The 27,443-nt window shown below is 58.4% G+C and overlaps 1 protein-coding gene and 1 long non-coding RNA gene across 5 annotated transcripts in view; one reads left to right on the top strand and one right to left on the bottom strand.

Annotated features, from left to right (window-relative positions):
• Nucleotides 1-10,611, bottom strand: part of PDE9A (phosphodiesterase 9A) — an 86,958-nt gene extending 76,347 nt beyond the window's left edge. For 3 of the 4 annotated variants that reach the window (XM_038581570.1, XM_038581571.1, XM_038581569.1), the window contains exon 1: nt 10,462-10,530. In XM_038581570.1, the coding sequence (XP_038437498.1) occupies nt 10,462-10,530 (69 nt within the window). Of the gene's footprint in view, nt 1-10,461 lie in introns of all 4 variants that reach the window. The other variant, XM_038581572.1, reaches the window with a different exon arrangement.
• Nucleotides 10,612-11,684: 1,073 nt separating this feature from the next.
• LOC119867027 lies at nt 11,685-16,003 on the top strand. The gene is made up of 2 exons (XR_005382023.1): nt 11,685-13,186; nt 13,401-16,003. It is a non-coding gene; the product is annotated as an uncharacterized LOC119867027 (long non-coding RNA).
• The last annotated feature ends 11,440 nt before the right edge of the window (nt 16,004-27,443 follow it).

Below are 27,443 nucleotides of genomic sequence, written 5' to 3'. Positions count from 1 at the left end.
TCACCACCCCCGACCTTCCCAAGACCCACGCTGGGCTCTGCACTTGCTTGAAACCCGGAATCCAGAGCAGAGACAGCCCAGGACGAGAGGCAGAAGCGGGTCAAGTTCTCACGTCCTTCCGTTCACCCCCGCTTGGCTGGCCTGGGAAGCAAAGCCCAGTCCCTCCAGTTAGAGACCCCACGGGAACCACGGGAACCACGGGGACCACGGGGACCCTCCTCCCGTTACAAGGCCACGTTGTTTCAAGTGCACGAGGCAGGCGCACGGAAGGAGGCGTCTGTTTTTATTCAAAGTTCCTTTTCGTGACGCTCCTCAAATAAAACATAATTTTACATCGCCTTTGAAATAATTATAAACCCCCCAGAAGGACGGCGGGGCGGTGAGGGCGGTGAGGGCGGGGACACCTCATCCTGCAACAGTCGTCGCGTGAGCTGGGGACGGGCGCGAGCCGAGGCCAGGGGCATGGAAATCCGAGACGTGGGGCAAAGTGGGCAGCTCAGCGGCCTCGGGGACGTGGAAGAGAAGTCTTTCCTGCCTGCCTCTGGGCCTCCTCGGTCCCCTTTTCTTTATATGGCCTTGAAATTTCATTAGAAAAACTGCACACGGCTTTGCGGCCCGAAGGGAAGCGTGTCTGAGTGTGTGGGCGAAGGGGTCTCAGGCCTCCCTGCCCCCCTCGTCCTTCAGAGGCTGCTGGCCCCCATCGGCTCCAGGGTGGCCTCTCAGGCTGTCTGCTCTCTCCCTCTGGAGGACGTGCAGAGGGCTCGCTGCAGGGGCTGAGGCCGAATCAGAAATCCAGACCTGTGGGGCGGGGCGGGGGGGCCGGGAGGGGCCGAGTGTCCCAGGAGGCCTGGCATCCAGCCTGTGGCCTCAGCTGCTCCTGCACTAATACCCGGGGGGACCCAGGGTCCCCCATCCCTGGAGACCCGTCACTTCTCAGCGCCTCCTTTGCAAGGGCCGCCCGTCCCGCCGGCCTCCAGACACTACATGCACCTGCATCCACGCAGCTCCCCGAGCCTGGCACCCTTTTTCTTCACCTGTTTTGCACGGTGCCACCAGCACAGCTTCCAGAAACATCTGTGGGGGGAAATCCATCGCTCCTACACTTCCCCCATGCACTCCTTTGCTACGGCGAGCTCCTCTCTGGACCCCGGGCTCCTTGGAATACCTGGGGCTGGCTTTGCCAGCGGGGCACGGATGCCATCTCCCACCTCTGCTATTTGGGGCACAGCCTTCCAAACAACACATGCAAAATGAGTTCAAATGTGTGCTGGGACCACAGCCATGCATCTGGGCAGCTCCAGGAGGTTTGGGGGGCGGGGGGAGTCTTCAGCCCTAGGGACTCCAAATGGCCAGGCCTCATTGGCCATCCGTGGGGTCACATTTTCCAGCCCTTCTGGGGTCTGTTCCGAGCCCCGGATGCTCTGTGATCCGCGGCGCCGGCAAGATGAGGACGGGGGGCTTGAGGGGCTTCACCGAGAGATTTCAGGGTGTGCATGAGCCTCGAACCACTGCTCACATCTCAACTTTGCCCTGCGTGAAGTTTACAGAGCTCCACTCTGAGCAGAATCACTTTGGGGGCCGCTCCCCACGCGCTCTGGGGATGGCCCGGTGACAGCCTGGCTTGCCCGCCTCGCCCTGCGGCTTCCATCCACCGCCAGCTCTCCCATCTGCTCTGGCAGATGCAAATTCAACATTATTAAAGATCTCTAGATGATAATGTCAACCGCACTGCCTCTTTTTCTGTTATTTGTAAGGCTATAAAAGTTAAAAAAAAAACCAAAACCAAAACCAAAACCACAACAATTCTCTAAAGGCAGAAGCTGTGAGGATAAAGAGCCTGAATCACTGGGCTCCGTTAACTGTTCTGTTTACAAAATAAATCAACCCGGTGTGCAGCTGACCCCCAGAATGCCCGGACGCCATCTGGACGCCCTCCCGGCCACCCTCCGCAGCTCTTTGGTGGGGCTGATTGCGGGACAGGGTGGCGGCTTTTCCTTATGGTCGTGTTCTGGGCTAAACGGAGAGACGTCGTGCCAAATCCTGCCAACTCCTGCCATTCCACGGGGGGCTCTGACTTTGTTTCCCCAAAGCACCTGCGCCTTGTCTCCCCCAGGGCTGAGCAGCTGCCCCAGGCTGCACACGGTGCGGGGTGGGGGGCCGAGGACCTGTGGGGGAGGCGAGGCCAGCAGCCCAGTGGTGGCAAAGCTGGCGGAGGCCTCCCCACCCCACCCCCGGGGCCGCCACAGCCAGCGCCCAGCCACACACTCCGCCAGCACAGCTCCTTTCAGCAGCAGAATTACTTACTGTTAAGTGCTGTGGGCATCACAACCACCCCCTCCAGCAAAATAAATGCAGCTGAAGCCTGGAACCCTAATGCAACCGGAGAGCTGGCGTGCACTCGGGGCTGGTTGTCCTAGTTCATCTGGGCCCGCCTGCCTGAGAGCTCACCCCGCCCGCCCGGCCCCCTCACTGCAGGCCCCCAGCTCCACCTCCGACATGGTGGGAGGGCAAACCAAAGGCATCTGTGGTCAGGAAGCATGGTACCACCGAGCTGGAAGGACCTCGGGGCTGGACGGGCCCGCATGTCACCGAGGGCACCTGGACACGGGCCCCATGTGCGCAGGGACGGGGGCCATCTGCCAACCCTGGAGCCCGAAGCCGGGGGTCTCGGTTAGACTCTCCCAACTAGACACGGAGATCTGACTGCCTTCCATCCACAACGCGAATAAATAGAACAAATAGATACAAAGGACAAGGCCTTTTCTGTGGCGCTTGCCACATACCGGCCATGCTTTAGCGCCGGACACGCATTTACGCCTTTCATCAGAGTGACCGCGTGCGGCAGATGCTCCCTTCACCCCACTTCACGGGTGGAGTCACCGAGGCATGGAAGTCACTCGCGTGCCCAGGGCTCCTGGCAGGAGCCGGGTCCAAGGCAGGCGCACTCGCCCCGGAACCCGCGCTCTCGACCCTGACACCACGCGGCCAGTAGACGGACGGGGTGTCCCTGCATCTGGGAGGCACCCACCTTCCCCGAGTGGTTTCCTTCCCCGCCTCTTACATGTCACCCCTCACGGACCACGCCACACGCAACACCGATGAACACGACTGGGTTGGGGGGGGCTTTCGGGAAAATGGCATTTTCCAGAAAACGCAATAATACGCCCATTGCAATAGACCTAGGCTTTGCACACTGAGGAAATGAGACTGTTGACGGTCACCAGGCGGGTTCACTGGGGGTGGAACCGATAAGCGGAACGCGGACGGGACACACAGTCTTAGGAAAGGAAGAGAGCCGACCGGTGCCATGACGTGGACGGGCCTGGAGGACGCCGCGCTCAGGGAAACGAGCCAGGCATGGAGGGATGGTCCCGGGGGACCCGGAGCAGTGGGATCCAGGGGGAGAAGGTGGGCGCCAGTGGATCGGGGGAAGGGGGGAAGCCGGGGAGTTAGTGGGGGACGGAGCTCCAGTCCGAAGATGGAAAAGTTCACGACGGGTGGCAGGCACAGCCACACAAGGACGTGAGTGTGCACCACGCCACAGAGCTGTGCACCCGGCAACGGTTAGGATGGCAAATTTTAGATCCGTAGTTTGCTATCACTTAAAAAAAAGAAAAGACGTCCTGCAGGGCGTGTAAAGCAAACGCGCTCGCTGAGACGACCCGGCTCTCGGTTAACCTTCTAGACCGGGCTTTCAGGGGTGCCGTGAGCTTCTCTTCCGGCAAATGGTCCCACCAGGGGATCAGCTCGGGGACCCGGGGAGCAGATGTGGCGCCGTGCTGGAGCTGAGGGGGGACGGGTGGACAGGGGTGGGTGCAGTCAAGGCCAATAAACCACTGTCAACTATAGAGATTTTTTTTGAGGTTGCAAATGTCCGGGGCCATCTCCAAAGAGCTGAGCGCCGTTTGTGCAGTGGGCCCCCCAGGTGACCACACAGCGAATGTGCCGGGGACAGGGCGCTTGCGGGGTAGCGCATGAGCCTCTTTTATTCCTGCAGCTGCATTTTTACGCGTGCATTCTTAGAAGATTTTTTTTTTTGAAGATTTTATTTATTTATTCATGAAAGACACACAGAGAGAGGCAGAGACACAGGCAGAGGGAGAAGCAGGCTCCCTGCACAGAGCCTGATGCGGGACTCGATCCCGGGTCTCCAGGATCACGTCCTGGGCCGAAGGCAGGCGCCCAACCGCCGAGCCACCCGGGCGTCCCAGAAGATTTTTTTCTAATAAGGATTCAGAACGCTGGAAATGCACATGCTCAACTCAAAATGGGGAGGAAACAGCCCCACGAGCTGAGCAAGAGGCTGTGGTTCCCTCTCGAGCCGTTCGAAGCGGGGCCACGAGCTTGCAAACTGCACCGGGCTTGGAGCCGGGTCCCCAGGCTGGGGCTCTTGCTTCCGGGGAGGATGGCAGGTAATGCTGGGCCGGCACGTGCCAGCCCGGTGGTCACCTCTCACCTCAGCGTCCTAGTGGCCGACAGGGAAGTTCAGACGCGGGGGGCCTCCTTCCCTGGGGTGGGGCCAGCTGGTGGGCTGCTGCTGTCTTGTCGAGGAGGATACCTGGGGGTCCCTTGCGTCTGCCGGGTCCCCTCTTAATCCTTCCAGCCAAAGACCTCCGTCAGCTCCCAGTAAGCGAGGTCTGCTCGGTCATCAGAGGCCTGGGGGCAGGTGACTGGGTGTGGATGGCTCAGCCTGTGCCCTCCGCCGTGGGAAGGGCGTCGGGGGCATGCCCATCCCCCCCAGCCTGCAGAGCCAGGACAGGGGCTCCCGTGACCAAGGCTACCTGTGCACCCGGTCCCGCCGTCTGACTGCGGGGCCGTGTCCTGGGCTCCCCGTGGCTGGCTCTGCCATCAGCTGCTCGGCCCAGTCCCTGTTTCATCTTTCATCTGCACGTCAGTTCACGTGAGCTGCTGACGGGGACACCATGCCCTTCGTCTGCTCTTGCTTCTCCTCCCTGACGGCCGGAGCTGTGCTCTGCACGTTTCTGAGGCCAGGCGGCCCTGAGCCCAGGCTGCCGGCCCTCCCGGCTCTGTTTCCAGCAAGTTGGAGATGAAGGTGTCCTGGACAGGGGGACGCAGAGGGCCCGGGGCCTTGGCTCAGGCTCACAGAGGGCTCGTGGGGATACAAACCAGTGACAGGAGCGTCCTGGGGGAGGCGGGAGCCTGGGTCTTCATGCAGGACGTGCTCACTGAGCCTCCCCGCGTGGCCGGCTCACCCTAGGCCCTTGGCTTACTGCTTAGCGCCATCTGTGGCCACCCAACGGGGCCACCACTGCTGTGCCCACTTTTCCAAGAAGGCGACTGCCCTCGGTCCCCCCATCCCCTGGCTGGATAGAATTCAGAGAGGCTGCGTTTCTAAGAGTTTCCGTTTGCACAGTGCCCGTGGGGGCACCGCGGGCCGGCAGGCCCATCTACTCGTTGAGGAAGAGGCTCGACACCCACACGGTGTTCTTGTTCAGTCTCGCCTCCCAGTTGTGACGCAGCTGGAGACAGAGGGGTCATCGCCAGCTGGGGGGCGGGCCTGGAGGCAAAACGCGGCCCCCATCGCTGCCCGACCATCTCCAGTTCTACGCTGCAAACCAAGACGGTGTGGGACGACTCTCATCTCCCAGCTTGGAGTCTCCACACATCCCAGCGTTGCAATTCGCTTCTGCCACCATTTCAGTGTCCGCGGAAATATCCTGAGCCATAAACACTCGACGGAAGGTACACAGACGGTGCTCGAGCCACCGAGGGTGGCCGAGGGGAGTCCCCGACACCCGGCGGGGGTGCGGGGCGAACTAAGAGCAGCGCCCGCGCCCGGAGGACTCGTCGCCCGCCTGCCCGGCCGGTGCACCCAGCCCCGCGCGAACCGAGAGCGAGCGGGCCCCTCCGCGGCCGGGGCTCCGCTGGCCCTGAGCGAGGGCAGAGCCGGTGCGCACGTCTTAAAGCGAAAGGAAGTGTTCGCTGGGCTTTGCCAGGTGGCAGGACAGACGTGTTTTCCAGGAGGGGGAAAGGTGCCCAGGAGCCCGGGGCCCGGAGGGCCCTGCCGTGCTGACCACACGGGACTAGGCGGGGGCGGCTCAGCTGCACCCTTCAAAGAAGAGAAGACGGGACTGCTCTGAAGGAGCGAGGCCAGCCTGCGTTTGCACCAAGGCCAGAAACAAGAGTGGAGGAGCCTGAAGCCCCTTGGGGGGCGCAGGGAGGGGGGTGGCTGGCCGGGCTGCGGAGGCCTCAACTCCAAGGGCAGGGAGGAGGGCCTGGCCACGAGGAAAACCGGATCAGGGCCCTGCAGGCGCCCGGGGAGGAACTGCGCACCGCCTGGGATCCCGGAACCCCCGCACAGCGGGCCCTGGGCTGTGTGGACGCTGGCTCCCTGGGAGGAGGCGGGACGGCCGAGCGCACTGGGCCCGGGGAGGGGACAGCAGTCCGCCGCGGGGCCCACCCGCAAACGGTGAGCCGGGAACCCTCTTCTGTAGATATTTTAACAACCTTCCAAGGCTGCTCTTCCTTTTGGTTTTTTTCTCATTTGTTTCCTTGTTTCAGAGCAGAAACCACTTACCAAAGTCAAGTGGCTGTTTTTTTTTCCGACATGGGTTCCAGCTGCAGAGTGAGGCTGGGGTCCCCGCTGCAGTGGGGCCGGGACGAGGACGCAAGGGCTCCGAGTGGCCGAGGGTGGTCCGGGCAGAGTGCCATGACCGGGGCACTGTCCCCGAGGGAGCCACCAGGCCAGGGCAATGCACCAACGGAGGTGTCCCTTCCAGAGGCGGTAGGAGCTCCGGAATGGCCATTCAGGCCCAGATGAGGGTTCTCAGCAGCCGCAGCCCAAAGCCAGGCCCTAGGGTCGCACGGACGCCTCACTCCTCTTCATGCATAAGATCATGGAACTCATGCCTGGACCTGCTACCAGGCGGGGGCCCCTCCCCCTCCACAATGCCAAGGGCATCATCCTGGCACCCCCAGGACGTCCCAGCTGAGCACGCCCTCTCTCTGGATGTACCGTGGGCAAGAAAGGAACAGGTACTGCGGCCAGGGGCAGCAGACGAAAGAAAAAAGCAAACCCTCTGAGCAAAGCAGAGAAGCAGCAGCTTCTAGAGAAGAGTCCTCTGGAGATGGGGTCCCCAGCTATGCAGGTCTGGGGACCCTGGCTCCCAGCTCTCGCCTCCAACAGGAGCAGAGGAGGAGGGATGTAGGGGACAGGTGCACGGAGTGAGGCTGTTCCCTCGGCCATCCAGCTGTTCCTAACCTGGGTCCCCCTAAGTCTTCCCAGTCTGCAAACCACCCCACCTGCAGGGCCCCCCCAAGCCAGTCTTCACCAAGGGAGGGAGCCTGTTCATCAGGCCCCCCCACTGCTGGCACCACAGCCCTGCCCCACTGGGAGGGCCCGCTGTGTCCTCCCGTCCGTCCCTGGGCGCCCTGCAACAGCTGTGGTTTACTCTCTGTGAGGCCATGGCCTGGTGGAACCGAGTCGCGGGCGTCACGTTCACACAGGACCCAGGCCTCGGCTCAGGGTGGCTGATTGATAGCTCGTCTGCAGAGCGGGCTAAGGGACTGGCCTCGTCAGGCCGATTCCTCGACGGGTATCCCCACCTGACGCAGAGGTTGATCTCGCCCGGCCGCGGGGAGGGAGGCGAGGCCCTGGGAGCAGCCTGCACAGCTCCCTGCCACCCTCGCCAGCCACCCCTGCCCTCCGAGCCCCCTCCGCACAGCCGCTGAGGAAGGGCCGCAGATGGAAGATCGGTCCCCCCAAGGCCACCCGGGACCCCCAGATTCCCACTGCTGGTCTCATGCTGTATCACCCCGGGCTGGTGGGGGAGCTGTGCATCTAGAATTCTCTACATGTCAGAAAGCTCTGAACCAGCTGTCTGAGCGAGGGCTGCAGGGTTTCTTCAAGCACCCGAGACGCCTGCAGTGTCATCACCCCAGGTGCGTCCTCAGACAAGGCAGGTGGCCTCCCCTCAGACAACTGGGGACCGGTCCCCCTCAGCTTTGCTGGGGCAGGTTGCACCGGCAGGAGTCACTGCTGTGACGGCTCTCCCCCCATGTTTGTGCCCTCTCGGCGGGGAGCATGGGGTGCCCAAGAGCTGGGTGACTGGAGCAGCAGAGGGCAGAAATGAGGCGGGGCCACAGGACTGGGGGGCGCACAGCAGTGCAGACCCAGCGAGCAACCCCCCCCACAGCACGCCCTCCCCGAGGACTCACCAGAGGGGGTAGGTGTCTGTGTCCATGACCTTGCGGGGGAAGAGCTCTGAAGGATAAAAGGGAGACAGAGCACCCCCGAATCCAATGCTTGGGGCCTTAAGGAAAGAGCATTTGCTGCAAACACTCTTAGTGGAGACGTCTGAGGTCCCCACATGCTGCTGGGTGTGAGGTGAGGGGCCCAGTGTCATTTTGCAGCACAAACGTGAAAACCCCAAATGCTTTGGGTCTCAGCTCTCAGCCAGGCCCAGAAGCCCAGGGATGAGCCTCCAATGGCGTCAACAGCAAAGGCAGAGGACGCAGAGCAAGGTCAAGAGCCAGTAAGGGACGTTGGGGACACGGGAGAGGTGCAAGGGGCACAGCCCACCTGGGCCGCCCCCTCCCCTGTTGGATCAGTGAAGGCCACTTGTGGACAGAGAGGGACTCGTGCGCGGGGCCGCCTGTTCCCACAGGGCCCCAGCCTCTCCGCTTGCACCCTCGGGGGTGCTTCTCACGACCGTCCATCAAGCGGACACGGGAGCGGGTGGCTCACAGCTGCCCAGGGACTTGCTCCGGGCCACGGGGCGAGGTGGGGCGAGCACTGAGCAGCAGGTGCGGCCCCTCCCAAGGCACGGCCTCCCTCCCGAATGCAGGTGCGCCCACACGGCTGTTCTTCCCGCAGGTCACCCCAACCTCAGGTGTGTCAACTTCCGAAAACCAGCCAGGCCGCGATGCCGGCAGAGCTCGCCAGACCACGCTCACCTCCCACCCTCCGGCACCTCGCTCCCACTTTTTAGCCACTTCCAATCGAGCTTCTCGGGGAGGCCTTTGGGAAGTTCTGGGGAGCAAGCTGCCACTTCTGACCTGGTGGCAACATCTCATCTCCCCTCTTACAAAAGATAAAAAGGGCCAGTCTTTGAGAATTCTCATCTGGTGGGGTAGGGGCATGTGTGCGGTTTGTGCACGGGCGTGCATATCCGTGTATGCCTGTGTGCGTGTTGTGCGTGGACACGCATGTGCACATGTGTATGTGCACGCGTGGGCATGCTTGTGCGTGCGTGTGTACACTGAAGCAGAGAAGTATTCAGCCGAGGGGCCTATCTTCCTTTGAGGGGGCTGTTAAATCCCGGCTCAGTCACAGGGGCCTAGTCCTGGAAGCCGGGGGGCCGGGGTGCGGTCCTGCCCCCGCCACTGCCCGACTGCCCAGCACCGATGAAGTGAGAGTGTTGACAACCTGGCCTTGCGGAGGCTTCCTGTTCCCGGCTCTCTGATTCTATTAAAGCGGGTGGTGGTGGGGGAAGGGGAGTTCCACTTCCCTGGGATGGAGATGGGGATGGCGAGGGTGCGGGTGGCTTGCCGGCCAGTCTGTCAGCTGGCAGAGGCACTCCGGAGACCTCCGGAGAGACCCCCCCCTTCTGCCCACGCCTCCTGGCCGACTGGCTGGGGGGCCCTGCCCCGGGGGGGGGGTTGTGGGTGGGGGGTGGTCCTTGAGAAGAGCAAGGTGAGAGGTGGCAGCTGCAGGGCTTCCCTGAAACGTCCAGCTGAAGTTTGGGAGTGATTCCTCACTTGGCTTCCCCCCACCCCCGGGGTTGGGGGGGCTTCAGGAGGAGCTAAAGATCCCCCCTCCAAGCCAGCTCTCTTATTGTTCCTCTCTGCCAATCAGAAGCAGGGGCCCAGGGCTCTGGACTCAGGCCAGGGGCTTAGAAAGGGAGGCGCCGGGAACAAAGGGGGTCTGCTCTGGACAGTGGAGCCGGTTAGGGCCGCTGGACACTGGGAGGGCTTCGGGGCTCTGGGGAAGGGCAGAGGGACCACAGGGTTGGTCCAGCCTGGCACCCGGCCTCTCCCTGGGCCCAGGGGCAGGGCCAGCCTCAAGGAGCCCCTCTGCTGTCAGAGCTGTCCATCTGCGGGTCCGGATGGGGGCCAGGAGCGGCCCCTGGTCCCTGCAAGCCCCGCCCCCCCGCACCTGCTCCCCGCCACTGCCTGGGGTGGGGTTGGGGGGGTCGCGGGTCCTGGGTCACCCTCCCGCCCCAGTCGCCACCCCTGCACCCGGACTGTGTCCCGTAGGGCAGCCTAGGGGCTCGGCCGCTCTGGGGTCTTTGGGAGGGACAGGGCGCGCTTCCTGCACCAGCCCCTGAACCTACAAACTCAGTGCGATGAGACCCGGAGGGGGGTGCACAGCAGCCCCGCAGCGCCCGCCCCCAGCCCAAGTTCTCGGAGGCTGCAGCCTGGACTCCGACCCTGGGACCCCAGCGCTGCCCCAGGGAGGGGGTCCCCGCAGGGGAGGGGTGAGCACGGGGAGGGGGCTACCTTCTGAATGCGCCCATCAATGTCCAAGTAGATGGCCTTGGGCCGGTAGCTGGAGGAGCCGGATCCCATCTTGCGCCCAGCGGCGGCACTGGGACTTTTGACTGTACTTTCTCGACGCCAGCCGCCGCGGGGAGGGCGGGAGTGGGAGGGAGGAGGGGGCGGCGGCGGGAGGACGGCGGGGACCAGCCAACCAGGGCGCTGCCACCGCCACCGGTGCGGGTCGGCTGCCGCCTCGGGCCGCGTCTAGGCTCTGCTCCGCCTCCGGCCCGGCCTCCCTCCTCCTCCCTCTGCCTGCCTCCCCCCTCCTCCTTCCCTCATTTCCCTCCCGCCCCCTCCTGCCCTCCTCCTCCTTCTCCTCCTCCTCCCCCTTCCTCCCCATCCCTCCTCCCCTTCCCTTCTCTCCTCCCCTTCCCTTCCCTCCTCCCCTTCCCTTCCCTCCTCCCCTTCCCTTCCCTCCTCCCCTTCCCTTCCCTCCTCCCCTTTCCCTTCCCTTCCCTCCTCCCCCTTCCCTCCCTTCTCATATTAAGGCACACCCCCTCTTCTTCCGTTTGACTCCGGCTGCCTTGGGGACAGGGCCAAGCGGGAAGATTCTCTCCAGGTGACCTCTGGACAGGTGCCCATAGTGAGTGACCCCTCTGGCTGCAGTGCTGGCCACCTCCCGTGTGCCAGAAATTCCCAGAGCGACCCCCTCCGGCTGCAGCCTGGTCACCTTCCAGGTTCCAGAAATTCCCAGAGCGACCCCCTCTGGCTGCAGCCTGGTCACCTCCCCTATTCCAGAAATTCCCAGAGCGACCCCCTCTGGCTGCAGGCTGGGCAGCTCCCCACATGGACAGTTGCCCTTAGCGATTCCTTCGCCCCAGGTGGCTAATCAAGCACTTTAGGGACCTGGGGCCCTGAGCCGCGGCGGTCATTACTGTCATCCTGGCACCGCTTAGCATCAGGCAACTCCCGAGGCTCAGCCTCTCCCTGCCGTGATTGCCACCCTCCTGTAACTCGCCTAGGAAATGGGAAAAGTTGCTTCTCATTCATGCGCATCCTTCTCCTAAGTTCTCTGTACATTCTTGGGAGTGACAGCCTCTTCCAGCTGCACCCAGAGCTGAAATGGCAATTTTATTTCTGTCCTTAATGGAGCCAGAGAGAGGATTACCCAGCCACCGGCTCTTGCTCGATTCAGCGCTGCTCTGCCCACCGCCACCCCCGCCCCCGCCCGCCACCTCCCTAATTGCTACGGGGAGCGTGGGAAAGGCAGGAGGGATTTCAGGCAGTTAGTGACCTGGGATTTCAGGCAGTTAGTGACCTGGAGATCACACTGGGGGCTTCCTCGCGGCTCCCAAGTCTCTGAGAGCTCCCAGTGGGAACCAGTGGGGGGAGGGCTGGTGAGTGCGGAACGGCTCCAAGTGCCTGTTGCTTTTGGAAGCGGGTGTCAAAGCAGCCAGAGAATGCACTTATTGTTCCATTCTATGTGGATTCCAAGCCACTGCCTTCCATCTGTTGAATGTCTGGGTTTTGCTTATTGAGAGAGCGCCTGGTGCCCGCGGGCTCCTGCCTCCCTCGGGGCCTGCTCCAGCCTCGCCGACCCGGCCCGCGGTCATTGCCTTTCCCTTGTCTGGCCCTCCGGCCTCCACCCGGAACACGAGCCCTCAGAGTCCTCCCGGCCGCCTGGAGCACTGGCCAGGATGGAGCCCTGGGGGCGGCGGGGCTCGTGCCCTTTAAGGAAGCATTCTTCCCCAGCCTTTGGACAGTCTTGCAGGTGTCACTTCGTGTCCCTTGCTGGCTGTCAAAGAATGATGATGGCTTTGGCCTTGCCTCCAGCCCAGTGAAGGGACCGCATCGGAGCCCGGGCACCATGAGACTTGCTTTAGAAGTGGCTAGAAGGGAGAGATCGGGGCCGCGGGAGACCTTTGAGCTGGGGGTAGCCTCGCTTGGGTGGTTAGAGTTGGCCGCCTGACTCATGGTCGGGATAACGTGTCCCCAGAAAATTGGAGCGAGCGCGATTATTATAGTTCAGTTTTGTCGTTGAACGCTCGGATGTTATTTGGGCTAATCCAGTGATGGACCTGTGGGCCGGTGTGCTGCCTGGCGTGGAGACCTCACCGCCCAGCAGATGGCTCGTTAGCCCGATGCTTATTTATTCCCCATGTATCCCAGTCACCTGACCCGACCCTCTCCAGTCATCTCCTTCTGGCGCCCTGGAAGGACAGGTGTCCGAATGCCGTGTGCGGCTCTGAGGAGCGTGCACATCTCCGTCCGGCATCCCGTGGGGCGCTGGGGCCTCCTGGCTGCCTGGTTCTGTAGCCAGAATAATGATCTCTCTCGTCAGCGTGTGAGGAGCTAGGATGCCGCCGCGGGTCCGGTTCAGAGAGACTTAGCTCTCGCCCCCGAGAGGAGTCCTTGCCTTTGCCTCATGCCCGCGTGGGGCAGTGGTTCCAGCGCGCATCAGCACCGCTGTGCGTCCGCGCCTCCCCTGGTGCTGGCGTTCGGGAGGGAATACACTAAAATCTCGGGCTGGAGGAGCTGGCGTTTCACTGCGAGACACACAAGGTGGGACAAATAAATGGAGCATGTCGCGTGTTGGATCGTCATGAGTGCAAAGGAGAAAAGTCACTTGGGGAAGGAGATTCCAAATGTGGCACGTGGGGGCTTGACATATTAAAGAGTGAGCCAGGCACAGTGCGCAGGAGTCGGGGAGCCAGGAGCCCAGGAGGAAAGAACCTTCTAGCAAAGGGTGAAGAACCTTCATGCATGGGCCGGGGGTGGAGGTGGGGTGCCCAATGCAGCTGGCAGGGGGAGGGGAGGGAACAGGGGAGCTGCAATGGGGAGCGAGTGGCAGGCCCCCGTGTGGACCATGCAAGTGACCCGATGCCACTCTTCTGGATGCCAGCCTCATGGTATGTGGAGGAGGAGGCATGTGGCCTACTCGCCTGCTGGTGTTTTGACAGGATCATCCCGCTGCTGGGTGGCAGGGCTGCAGCAGGGAGAGCTGCAAAGACACTGCTGCTGTCGCTTTTGCAAACAACACTGGCGGTCGTGGACCACAGCGGTGAGAAGTGGCTGGATTCCGCACCCGGTTTGGAGGTTGCTCACATCTTTCATTTCTGCTCATCGCTTGGGTTGATGTCATTTCGACCTGTTTGCTCTCCTTCCCTTTTATATCGTGTGGTCCTGCCTGAACTCCTGCTCCCTCATCCTGGACGGCCCCTGGGGTAGGTAAGGTCCGAGGAGCCAGCGCTCCCCTGTATGTCCTGAATCAGCCCAGGTGTCTCCTGGGGTCCTCGACCTGCATTCCTGGCCACCAGGCGTGCAGCCGGTGTAAGTTCCAAGAATCAAGACAAAACCCGAGAAAACCACCTGCCTCTGCCTGCTGGGCTGGGGGCTGGGGGCAGGATGGGGAGCCTGGGTGGAGCGGGAGGCCCAACTTGGAGTTCACGTAGTCCCAGGGGGAGTCACAGGGAAGGAAGCCTCCGATTGTCTGGGATGTTCCGAGTGCGAGCTCCTGCCTAAACCTCACAGGGAAGGGGAAGTGGTGAGGGAGCGCCCGGAGATGCAAAGCCACCGGGCTCCTGAGGACCAGAACCGAGTCCAGCCTCTGTCTCTGGCCCCGCGTGGACTCTGTGCTTTCTTCCGGTGCCGAATGCACAGGTGCGTTCTGTATGCAGAGCTTACTCGCTAACCGCCGCAAAGACCGCACCAAGGGAGAATTTCAAAGTAAGGCATCAGAGCCAAAATGAAGAGCAGAGGGACCAAGCTGAGACACGGTGGGAGGGGCTGGCCCTGGTCCCCGGGTCCCACACAGGCTCTTCATCTCTGGCTTGAGGACGCGAAGCCACGTGAGGAGGAAGAGCAGGTCTCCCGTGTCTCTGCAGGGAGGATGCAGAGATTAGCAGGGAAGTTCAGGGAAAAGTCCAGAGGACGACGTGTGTCCGGGGTGGCTTGGCCAGGCGGAGCATCCTCCCTTGCGGCCAGCAGCGCCCAGCACCTGCTCCCAGCACCTGCTGCTGGTCTGCCCCGAGGGCATCCCCCTGCCTGTTCTTTTCCTTGGGCCTACCTGGTGTTTTTAATAATTGCTCTGGGAAGGATCCAGTGGCTGCCTCTACCAATTCTTTTTCTGAACCAGGGGTGGGGTGGGGGGCACCAAATGAATGTATGGAACAAGCCAAGTGCATTGGTGCCAACTGCATATATGGCGCTGAGCAGGCTTTATGAGGGGAGATTGGGGTGTGCCGGGCTCTGGGAGCCCCGTAGGACGGGATTAAAATGAACACGCTCACTGGATCTAAGACGCTTTACACTCTGACAGTTTTATCATCCGCCTCTTGGAGGGATCAGCCTGTTTCATACATACATAAGGAACTGAAAACCCCGTAAACTGCTCTAACCCCCTGGGGAAGCCGCTTGGCAGGATGCTCCAGGATCTGCCCCGAGCTTCGGGGCGAAGGGAGGAAAAGCGTGTGCAGCAAGGGCCCGTGTTACCGGAGTTTGATTTGTACCCACGTCAGCTTGTGTCTTTTCATGGTGTTGGTAATTATAAAATTATTACTGTTTGTAAATGTTTCAAATAATGCAGTGCGAGAGGCAGGGTCCCGAACAGATCAGGACGTGGAGCCCCACCGTCTTCTGAATCCTCGGCCCGTGGCTCTCTGACTTGCACATTTTCTTTTTTCTTCTCTTGTTCCCTGCGCGGTGGTCGTTGGGATCTTCCCAGGATTTTGTGGTTCCGAGTAGTATAGGCAGGAACCTCATGGGCGTCCTTGGGGAGCCGTGCTGTTAGTCTGTAGCACTGATCCTGGGACGTCAGGCTTCAGGGTGGAGGTGTATGCACATCTAAATTTTTGATTTTGGGAACACCTGGGTGGGGTCGGCGTTTGAGTGTCTGCCTTCGGCTCAGGTCGTGACCCCGGGGTCCCGGGATCGAGTCCCGCATCGGTCTCCCCGCAGGGAGCCTGCTTCTCCCTCTGCCTGTGTCTCTGCCTCTCCCTCTGGGTCTCTCATGAATAAATAAATAAATAATCTTTTTAAAAAATCTTTAAATTTTTGACTTTGCTGAATTGCCCTCTGGATGGTTATAGCACGGTTCTGGCTGCCATCAGCAAGCGGAGAGGTCCTTTCTGCCACACTTTGAACAAAATGAGATAGCCGTGATCCTGTTTGCATTTGCCAATCGAAGAAGAAGAGAAACATCTTTTTTTCCCTTTTTTTAAACATTTATTTGAGAGAGAGAGAGAGAGAGAATGCATGCACAAGCCAAAGGGTGGGAGGAGGCAGAGGGAGAGGGAGAAAGAATCCGCATCAGAGTCCTCGCCGAGCATAGAGCCTGAAGTCGGGCTTGATTCCACGACCCTGAGGTCATGACCTGAGCCGAAACCAAGAGTTGGACACGTAACCACCTATGCTACCAGGCGCCCCAGAAACATCTTATTTTAGCTTGCATTTCTGTGTTTTCAAGTGAGATGAGACAGCTCTCCTGCTTGTGGGCCGTTTGTGCTTCTCTGGCAAATTCATATTCTTTGCCCTTGTTTTATTAAAAAATATTTTTTATTATTGATTTTTACCAGCTCTTTCTGTACCACCTATAGCAGCTCACTGACCCTCATGTATTTTCCAAATATTTCCTCCAAGTGAGTGGCTTATCTTTCAACTTTATGCATAGTGTCCTTCTGATGTGCCTTTTATGTTTGCGCATCCTCAAGCCGCTGCTCCTCTTCCCGTAGGCACTCTGGGTCTCCTGTCAGCTAAGAAAGCAAGTATCATTTGTAACACAAATTTTTTTAAAGAAAGAAAGATATGACCTACATTTCCAGAGATCGGTACTGGCTAATTAACTGTGGCACATTTGCTGAAGGGAAACATCAAACAGGAAAATTATGGTGAGTGCACGGAGGCCAAGGGAAAGGTCACGGCACCTCCAGTGACACAGAATCTGCAGAGGTGTTTACACGCTGGCTGTGCATTCCCACACGGGACCCGTCTGTGTGGCACGAGCCGCAGGCTGGAGCTGGACACCAGCACGGACAGGCCCAGCCCCTCCTGGGATGCCCGGGTGGCCCAGTGGTTGGGCATCTGCCTTGGGCTCAGGGCATGACCCCGGGGTCCTGGGATCGAGTCCCGCATCGGGGTCCCTGCATGGAGCCTGCTTCTCCCTCTGCCTGTGTCTCTGCATCTCTCTGTGTGTCTCTCATGAATAAATACATAAAATCTTAAAAAAAAAAAAAAAAAAAGAACCAGCCCCTGCCGCACAGAGTTCACCCACCAGGGCTGGTCCGTGAAAACCACCACAGGGTCGAACCCCATTGGAAAGGGGATATGAAATGGGTGGTAGGGTTCCAGGCATTTTCTTCTTCAAAAAAATTTTAAAAAAATTCTGTGATGTTAAAAAAAAAATTCTGTGATGTTATTTTTTTGCCATAAAATTGGGAAAAGGGGAAGCAAGCAGTAAGGTGGTGTACGTTGAGCGCGGGCAAATCTGTGCCCTCCCACTTTCTTGGAAGGGGCTGGATAGGGAAGGTCGCATCTGGTTTCCAAACATGGTGCCGGGAGCCTTTGTTTGACCCTGTGGTGTGGAGTTACGCTGCTTCCCCTGGCGGACCTCCCTCTTCCCCTCGTCATGTACAGTGTTGGTCTCCGTGGGAAGGTGGCTGGATCCAGGACTTTTTTTTTTTTTTAAGATTTTATTTATTTATTCCTGAGAGACCAAGAGAGAGAGGCAGAGACACAGGCAGACGGAGAAGCAGGCTCCATGCAGGGAGCCCGATGCGGGACTCGATCCCAGGACCCTGAGATCATGACCTGAGCTGAAGGCAGACGCTCAACCACTGAGCCACCCGGGAGCCCCTGGATCCAGGCCTTTCTTCCTGCCTCTCCGTCCATTTAGCGACCTCCTACCAGGGATCCCGGCCGCTCTCATCTTTCCGGAGTGCACGTCCCCAGGAGCTTCCTGGTGCACAGCCTGGCGCTGTCACTTCCCTGGCTGGCCAGTCTGGGGGCCTTTCTTGCCCCCCAGGGTGGCATACCTGGCATCTTTCGCCTCCCTTGTCCTTCTCGGTCCACACCTCCAAGGAGACACCAGATACTCGCTGTCACGTCCCTGACTTTGCACCCCATTTCACCGAGAAGAACGTCCCTTCCCCTCTCCTCCCCTTGATCACCTCAGAGATCCTTTCAGGTGTCACCCACACGGTGCCGACTTCCCCGAACCCCTTGACCTCTGGAGCAACCTCTCCCCTGGGTTCCCCGAGCCCCAGCGCACCTCTGGGATCCCATGTGTGGCCCCGGACAATTTACGAGCTCTCCCCAAGCCTCAGGTTCCTCGCTGAGCAAGTGGGGGTGACCACGCCGGCCCAAAGCATCCTGGAGATGGATCGGGGGCATGGGCTGGTGCGTGAGAGGTGGGCACGTGGCGGTGGGCTCGTGCGCTGTAACAGCTGCCATCTCCTCCACTAAATCGTGGCCTTGGGGGTGCCGACCGGGTCGTGGGGGTCTTCCCGACACAGGCTGGCCCTCCACCTGGAGCTGGACGGACCGTCACCGTCCACCCAGGAATGTCTTCTGCGACTCGGCTGCCAACCTTCCTTCGGTACGTGGCCCTGCTGGATCTGTGACCTCACCTCCGTCGGCATTAAAACAGTCCTGGGAGCCCCTCGGGCCGCGGCGGTGTTTCCTCGTGCTGACCCCGAAGGCTCTTCCTCCCTCCCACGGAGCCGGAGCCAGCTGACCCGCCAGCCCTCGTGTCTGTCGTCATCTCACCGCCAGGTCACCCGGGGGCCTTGGGCAAGGAGAGGAGGTGGCCGCCCGCGACGCCAGCCCAGGGGACGGGCTCCTTTCTGTCTGGGCCCCGGAGCAGGTTCTGGGAGGGCGAGGTGGGCATCTGAGCCTGTCCTCAGCATCCCCGGCCCCCAGGGCTCCCACGCTGACTGTGCGGGGCAGCTGCAGGATTTTAAGCCGGGGTCCAGGCTGATCCGAGGACCCGAATGACCCCCACGCCGCCCCGGCCCACGCTGGCTCCGTGGAGAGTCCGCCCTTGTGAGAGGAGCCCACTCCACTCACGTCCGATGATGTCATTTCCAGAAACAGCACACGAAGGCCTCGCTGTTATGCGGACCTGTCCTTGATTATTCGCCCCCCGCGCGTAGCTATAGATCCAGCACTCCGGCTGGATAGTTGTTAAGGAGGAGTGTTGTGTCCTATTATTTCGGGTGGATTCCTCGACACCTCAGAATATGTGACAAACACACCCAATGTCAGTTGGAGGGTCAGGTCCGGTGCGTGTTTTACTGCAAGAGACTTCCGTGAACTCCAAGCTCGACTGCGGCCATGGCCTCTGCTGCACTAATCGCCCAGGTGCCCGCCTGTACGTGGAGCAGGGAGTTCCCTGTCCTGTGTCCCCAGAGCCACCCTGTCCCTCCCGCATCACCCGAACCAGGCGTTTACGAGGCTCAAAAGGAGGGGCCTCTGACTCGTCCCAGCAGGTGGAGGATGTGGTTCCTTCCACCCCGATTCTCCTTGGCTTCCCCCGGAGCCCCCTCCCTCAGAAAGGTCCTCTGGTCTGTGACTGTCCAACCCGTAACTGGGTGAGGTCACGGCTGCCCGATGGGACACCTTTCTCCCATCCCGAAATGCCTCCCCCTGCCCTGTTCTCTCCCTTCCTTTTGATTTGCTCCCACAAACTCCATCTCACCTGTGGGTTTCCCTGGCAGGCTCCTTCTTTCCCTCCCCTGGCTGCTGGGGAAAGGCTCCAGCCCTGCGTCCAGGAGCGCGAGCCCGCTGCCTGCTGGGTCCGGCCTGTTCTCACCACCGCCCTGACACCCTTAAATGAAGGAGAACATCTTTCTTGATCAGTGTGGACCAGAGGAGGCTGGAGATTTTCAAAGAAGCTTCTTCCAAGAAATCAGGTGAAGTGGGAGGTAGAAGGAATCAAAGGATTTACCAACGTTTGGAAAAAATGAGTTTTTGGTGGCCTGTCTCTGAGGGCCAACTGTGAAGCAGGTGAATTGGCAGGACCTACCAGGCCTTCCACCTTCTGGGTCCGGCCCGAATATGGACCACAGCAAACAAAACTCACCAAGCACGGGTCAGGGTGAAGCCCGGGGCCAGGAGCAGGGAGCTGGGGGCCTGGAGCAGGTCTGGGGCTGCCTCTGCTCTGTGATGAGCTCGTGGGCATATAAAAGAGGAGGGTATGTGAGAAGAGCACATACTCCGTTTCCCTCAGCCTGCACATGTGCACAATATAAGTACCCTCTTGGGGGAGGCTTGCAGAAAGCTCTCTCGGTAAATAGGCCAGGCCGAGTTCTACCAACCTGGGACTTATGTTCTGGCGGGGAGACAGACCAGCAGCACCCTGGTGGGACTTATATTCTGCTGGGGAGATAGACAATACAAAAAATACCATACCATATAATGGATTGTAAAGACGTACAACGCCAGGGCAGAGATAAGAGCTGTAAAGTAAAAAAATAAAAATAAAAAAGAAACAGAGAAAGAAGATAGAGAATTCCTCAGGCTACTATTGTAGATATTATTGTGGTCAAGGAAGTTATCATGGAAGAGGTGAGACCTGAGCAGAGACGTGGTTGCAAGTGACACGGGTGCAAGGAGGCCAAGCTGCCCAGTGCAGTGTCCAGGCCAGTGGGGTCCTGGGGACTGGCCAGCTGGGGCCAGAACCCAGGTCCTCCTCGCTGGGCAGCACTGGGTATATTGCTTACCTTTCCTCAGCCTCAGTTTACCACTTTTTACAAGGGACTCATGTGTCCCCTGCAAGACGAGCGGGTATAGGTGTGGAAAGCACTCAGCCATGCACAGCGTGGCCCCGCCCGCGCCTTTCTTGTCCCTCGTACCGCGGCTTGCTAGTGTAGGAGGAGAATTTGAACGGCGGTGGGACAGCTCTGCAGGGCGAGCTTTCTGGTGTGACGGGCACGGGGTCACTGTTGCCATGGCAGTTGTGACTTCTGCCCCGGGAGCGGAGGCCTGAGGATTGCAGAAGGGCCCTCCTTAAGGGCCGGCTGAACACTACAGGAAATTTCTGCTCCCCCTTTAGGGTGGTAGGTCCCCGATGTTTTCCTTTTGGAGATGATCCCGAGCAATGCCCGGCTGCTGGGAGGGGAGGGGCGCGCCCCCACCACTTGCTTCCATATTTATTTTATTTTGATGTTTTACATTTTAAAAAATTTAAATGCAATTTGCCAACATATATAGTCTAACCCCCAGTGCTCATCCCATCACGTGTCCTCCTCAGTGCCCGTCACCCAGTCACCCCGTCCCCCTGCCCACCTCCCCTTCCCCAACCCTTTGCTTGTTTCCCAGAGTTAGGAGTTGCTCATAGTTTGTCTCCATCTCTGATTTTCCCCACTCAGTTTCCTCCTTTCCCTTATAACCTCTTTCACTATTTCTCATATTCCCCTTATGAGTGACACCGTATGACGATTGTCCTCCGACGGACTTATGTCACGCAGCATCGTACCCTCCAGCTCCATCCACGTGAAGCAGGTGGTGGGTGTTCGTCTCTTCTGCTTCCGTCTTTAGTGCCAGTGACCTGGGCCGACCCGGCTTCCCATCTCCGCCGCGCCTTCCCCCTTCCAGGAAAGGAGCCTGTTGGGGGCCACAGCCGCCAGAGCCCCGCTGGGAAGCCCGTGTGCACGCAGTCACCCTTTCCCAAGGCTACCTCCCTGGGCCCCGGCTGTCCGCGCTTCCGTGACACCTGACAGGAGCCGCTTGTCGCTGGGGTTACAGGGCACACCTGGGGTGTCGTGCTTGCTTACGCTTGGCCTTCCTTGGAGCGCAGGGCTGGGTGGATGGGGTAACCCACCCCCAGATGCTGGCGCTGTCATCTGAGGGTCAGCCGGTCCTCGGCCGCCTGCTAAGCGAGGTGGAGGCGACGCTGTCCGGGCCCCGCCGACAGGAAGGCTTGGTGCTTCGGAAGAAAATCAGTTGGAGCCTTTCACCGGTGAGCTGCTCCGTACAAATTTCGATTTCTTGCTGATGCAAGACATGGCTCTCCAGACTCCTCCCCGGTCTAAAGCACAGGACTTAACGGAGGGTAGAACGTCACATCGAGGCCGCAGAGTGCGGCTTTTCCAACCAGGGCACATGGGGACACTGGCATGTGCAGGGCCAGGCTCTCTCGGCTCAAGGGGACGTGAGCAAGGACCACAGATGCGCTGACTCATACGTGGAGTCTGGGGCTTGATGCAGTTAGACCCGAGGTCTCAGTCGGCGCGTCTGGCTGGCTCCCCTGCCCTCCCGATGGGCCCTTCCCCCGTGACCCGGGCCAGGGCTGGCTGGTGGCCCAGAGCTCACGTCCCGCCCGCCGTGACCCGAGTGCAAGGTAACTCCCTCGGGACCGGGTGAGATGCCGGCCTCAGGGGCCACCCGGGGCCCAGCATGAGTCACTGCTGCGGGGACTGGGTGCTCTGACCCAGGCGTCCGGGTCACCGCCGGGCGGTACGAGCCATGACTCACAAGCTTAATATGCTCATTACAGTTTAGAAAATAAAGTTTCTATGGCAGAAGTCTTTGAGGCTTCTGGAAAAATTGCAAAGGTAGTACACAGAGTCCTCGTCCACCCCGCTCCAGGTCCCCGGCACGAGCAGCCGGCCTTCCTTCGCGGGGCACGCGGGGCACGTCCCTGAGCCAGCATCGATCCAGCAGCCTTGACACAGGTCCAAGGCTGGGTCAGACGGTTTTGTTTTCACTTTGTTTTCCTAATATCCTTGATCTGTTCCGGGATCCCGCCCAGGAAGCCACATGAAATGCAGTCATCACGTCTCCCGAGCCTCCTCCTTGGCTGCGACAGCTCCTCAGAAATCTCTGGGTCCTGGTGACCTTGACAGCTTAGGGGGCGCCGGCCCCGGCTGCCTGGTAGCTACTGGCTGGCTGCTTGGCCCCTCCCTCGAGCTCCCGGGGTGGGGGGCAGGTTTGGGGAGGGGGCCTCGGGGGGGGGGTGAGGAGCGGGTTTGGGGAGGGGGCCTCGGGGGTGAGGAGCCACTCTGTGTCACGTCCAGGGCGCACACTGCCAACATGGCCAGGCACCGTCACCCTTGAGCTCGATCCTCCGGCTGGGGTGTGTCGTCGGGTCTCCTCCCTGTGGGGTCACCCCATTCCCCCGCCCCCCAGCATCTCCTTTGGGAGGAGGGAGGGTGAGGTGTGCTCCCCATCCACTTACATAGGTTATTCTGAATTCTTCTGCCTGGGGAATTTGTCCCTCCTCCCCCCGTGTCCTTTCATTCAGCTATTTCTGTTTATCCGGGGGGCGGGGGGGGGGGGGGGCTCTGGGAGGCCTGCGGAGTTCCCTGGTTATAATCCAGCGCTGCTGGTGTGTCTTCTGCTCACCTTGATTCTGGTCACTGGGAGCCTTTCAGTGGGCTCCGGGGCCCTCAGACGTCCTCCTCGGTCTGTTGAGAACCAGAAGGAGGGCGGGAGGGGGGAGGGAGGGAGGAGGGAGGGAGGGAGGGAGGAGGGAGGGAGGGAGGAGGGAGGGAGGAAGGAAGGAAGAAGGAAGGAAGGCAGGAAGGAAGGAGAGGGAGGGAGGGGGGAGGGGGGGAGGGAGGGAGGGGGGAGGATGGAGGGAGGGAGGGAGGGAGGGAGGGAGGGAGGAGGGAGAGAGAGGAGAGGAGAGAGAGGTAGGAGGGATGGGGGGGGAGGGAGGGAGGGAGGGAGGGATGGAGGTGATGGGGTGGGAGGGCGGGAGGGGGAGGGAGGTGTGAGGTGAGGGAGTGCAAAAGGAGACAACTTCTTCCTGGTCTTTATTTTTTTATTTCTTTAATTTTTCGTCATTCCTTCCTTATTCCTTATTCCTTCCTTCCTTCCTTTCTCTTTTTCTTCTCTTTCTTTCTCTTTCTTCTCTTTCTCTGCCTCTCACTTCTTTACTTTCTGGCACCACAAGAAGCTCAGCTCATCTTGGGTACGTCCTGCCCTCGTCCTAGAGCAGCCATATCCCCAGGAGCCCTGGTGCCTTGGACTGGAGAACTGTGTCCGAGACCAATATCTGGAGCTGGGTGTGCTCATTGCTTCTGGGCTGCCTCAACTCACAAAACTGGAAAATATATGTGTATATTCTGATCCATGTGTACACACCAATTCACAACCTTTGTATTTGTATCAGATCGGATGGAATCATATTGGCATCTTCAACTCTAATCTGTTACCACACTAATAATCTTTCTGGCCCCTCCTCTTGCCCATGCATGGCCCCCCTCCACCTCCTGTGGTGGGAAAGCTGGCTCCCATCACCCACTATCCATTGCTTAATTGTTCAAGGCCAGTATCCATGTGTCCCGATGTTTGGAGAGCCTGTCAGGGGTGGGTGGGATCTCAGGGCCTGGCCACAGGGATGCAGAGGTGAGGAGGGGTGCACAGCAGGGGCTGCCCTGCTCTAGGACCATTGCCATAGAACATTCCAGGCCCTGCAGTGTCCAGAGTTAGCCGTCTGCTGTGGAATTCACGGGCTGTGGAGATGCTTCTCTGCTCAGCGTCTGATGGAAGGCCTGGACAGATGCCCCTCTCCTACCCTGGTGAGGGCAGACTGTGTAGCCTGTAGAAAGATGGGGATAGTAGGAAGGAAGTTCTCATGAGAACAAACCGTGGAGGGCTTGCGAGAGGACGGATGAACAGACTGAGAAGGGCCCCATCAGACCAGCCAGGGAAGGTCTTAGCCTCAGGCAGGGTGTAAAAGGAATGAAGACTCTGCACATGCTGATCTTGAATTAAGCAGTGAGCCTCTTGACGGGAGGCCCAAGGTTGAAATAGCAACTTCAGAATAAACTGTTGAAAGGTGGCCTTCGTCTTGTCCTTCTTCCAAAGTGACCTGCCCCCTCAAAATCCCCAGACCCAGGGATCCTGGGCAGGGTCACCGGAAGCCCACCTGGTGAAGCTGCTGCTTTTATAACAGTATGTGGGGCAGGGTCTGCTCCCGGGATAGCGCTTCTGCAACAGGCGCTGGAGCCTTCCGTCGCTTTGTCCTCCCTGGACTCGCTGGGCTGTGAGCTTGGAGCAGGCTACCCTGCCGGCTGTGGTTGGCCCACTGTGTGCTGCTGCCATGGCCGGGAGGAACTCTGTCCCTGCTTTGTGGATCAGCAGAGCTTCAGTAGTTTGCTCAAAACTAGCCCGACTCTAACCATCAGGACATAGGGAAAGTCCTTATAGGCACTGACCCCCTGGTATTGGTTTTCTGTTGACACATGACCTATCACTTGCAGAGTGCCCAGCGTGAAGGGAACCATCGTCTGTGTTCCCCTACACGTCTCTGTTACGGAGCTGAAACACTGCATCGCCTTGTCATCGGTCACATGCTCCTTTCCCCATCATGAGGATGAGATGTCACTTCTCAAGTGAGCTCACAGAGCTCAGAGCTTGATAGTTCTGGGAAAGAGGCATGGACCATTAGAGGCTGCTTTCCTCGTGCATGTGCGTCTGCTGAAAGATCCTATTTGCGAGCCCATTTGGCACCCATGGGGACTGGACACAAATCTGTTTTCTGGTGCATGCTGATTAATCTCACCCCACCTACAAAACACGCACATCCTCTGCGACTGACTCCATGAAAACCTCAGGATAGTGGCTTAAGAAAACATACAATCCTTCAGTATTCTAGAAATAGCCATTTTTATCATTTTTCAAGCGAGATTGATTCTTTTTTTTTTTTTGATTCTTTTTTTTTTTTTTAAAGATTTTATTTGTTTATTTGAGAGAGGGTCCTGGGATCGTGACCTGAGCCGAAGGGAGACACTTAACTGACTGAGCCACCCAGGTGCCCCCCGATTGATTCTTTTTAAGAGGTGCCGTTGTCAGGCACATGGATTTGATGTAGTAATGTGCACGGTAAAAATAATGTGCTGCCCATGTTCCCACAAATGCCGTTGTATTTGCCCTGTTTGACAGGTTGGCTTATAGACTGGCCATCTGCTCATTTTCCAGCTTTGAAAACAAAAATGGTGCATGGGATGCCATCTAACTAGAAAAGGCAAACATCTTTGGGGAGTTATGCAAGGCTTCTTTAGAAATGCTCCTTAACTGAATTATGGTGTTTGCAGAGTGTTATTAACATGTTACACAATAGTACATTATTACGGTATGAGTATTACAGAACAAGAAAACCATTTGCTTCAGTGGAAAGTTAGTCACTCTGTGGAATAAATATCTAGTAATTTGACAATGTAAACTTTTCCACTGGCTGATTTGATGTTCTGTAGACAGAACTTTAATGAATCATTGTTAAATCTACTTAGCTCCCTCACAGAGGCAAGGAAAAACCATCTCTAAATGTGCAAATGAAAAACAGAGAATAAAAAAAAAAAAGAAAAACAGAGAATATGCTCTAGAGCTCTCTGCCTTCTATTATTTGCTTTAACCAAGGGTGGGGGAATAGGATAAACTGCCACAACCAATTAGGGCTTCCCTGCCCACACCCACAAGGTGGGTGTGAAAATGTTCCATCTTGGACTCTTGGTCAGTGAGAGAGAGCTACTTTACATTTCTGTGGAGATGGACTATGGTGACCTAAGAGATGAGGATAATGTCATAAGCCACAAGCACCTGGTGAAGTGACAGGATAGGAGAATATACCGCAAGGGATAGAAGAATATATCTTAAACGGATAGATGGGTGGATGGATGGATGGGTGGGTGGGTGGGTAAATGGATGGGTGCATAGGTGGGTGGATAGATGGATGGGTGGGTGGGTGGATGGGTGGATGGATGGATGCTCAGATGGATGAATCATGGATCACAGATACTTGGATAGATGGATGGATCATGAATGCTTGAATAGGTGGTTGGATGAATGCTTGGATGGGTGGGTGGATGGATGGATGATGGATAGATCATGGACACTTGCACTGGCAGATGAGAGCTTGGATGAATGCATGAGTGGACGGGTAGATACTTGGTTATATCTATGAATGGGTGCATGGATGGATGGATGAATAGATGGATGGGTGGATGGGTAGATGGATGGATGACGGATGCTTGGCTAGGTGGATGCATGGGTGCACAGATGTATAGTCTGGATGAATTAACAAATAAAGATGTTTGGTTTGGTTTAGGCAAATGTCAGCACGTTCAATCACCAAAGTCCAGTAGGTAGGTGGACACTCAGTCATGGAGTATTTACTTTGTGACAAGCACAGTGCCAACATGAGGTTTACCTTTAGGAGGTGAGGACCAGTGTGGTTGGTAGAAGGTCAGGAAGCCATCAGAGGAGATGGCAACTGTCTAAGCCTGAGTGAAGATGGAGCCCATCTTGAGCAGGTAGGGTCTAGAGCTTTGCAGCAGGGAGAGTAACTATGGTAACAACAACTTGCAAGTCTGTAGTAAGGTGCTTGGGGCTATGTCCTCTCAGTTCACCCTCTGTCCCTTTTCTTCACCTGTCCTGGGGCTGACCCATATGGACACACCAACGGGCCCTCTTCTCTTCTGTCTTCTCATTGGGTTCAGCCAACAACGAGTCCTGGCAGGAGCTCAGAGTTGGAGGAAGAGCTCGGGGCCTTGATCTCTGTGACATTGCCCTCGTCAGGCTGTTGTCTCCTGTGACTGAAGGTCACTGCTCTGCCCACAGTGTCCTCCTATATATGACTATCTTCTTCCAGGCTTCTTGTAAATGCTCGCCCCTTCCCTATAACCCCTTTGGTGGTAACAGCTCCAGGTTACCACGTCATCTCTCAGGTGTCCCCTTGCGCCCTGCCCACACCTTTATAAATAGTTCCTTTTCCAAATAACCCCCCAAATTATCCTGATTCTGGAGTTGTTTTCTGTTGAGATCTTGACTTATAAGGTAGTTAGTATGAGGGGCGCAGAAAACAGATCCTCAAATCAAAACAGATCCTCAAAACCCATTCCTAGACCCTCCCAGGGGGGTCTGGGAATGGTTGGTCATATATTCAAGGAGCCCAGGAACAATCTCCTTGCCAGGGGAGACAACACAGGTAAGCACAGGCACAACGGAACCTTGATGATTCTGATAATCACTGGTGTCCACATGACAGTGTGGAGGGGAGCACA

Source organism: Canis lupus, chromosome 31, assembly GCF_011100685.1.
Source record: "Canis lupus familiaris isolate Mischka breed German Shepherd chromosome 31, alternate assembly UU_Cfam_GSD_1.0, whole genome shotgun sequence".
Classification (NCBI taxonomy): Eukaryota; Metazoa; Chordata; class Mammalia; order Carnivora; family Canidae; genus Canis; species Canis lupus.
Note: the sequence above shows the minus strand (reverse complement) of the source record. Positions and strands in the feature narration are given on the sequence as shown.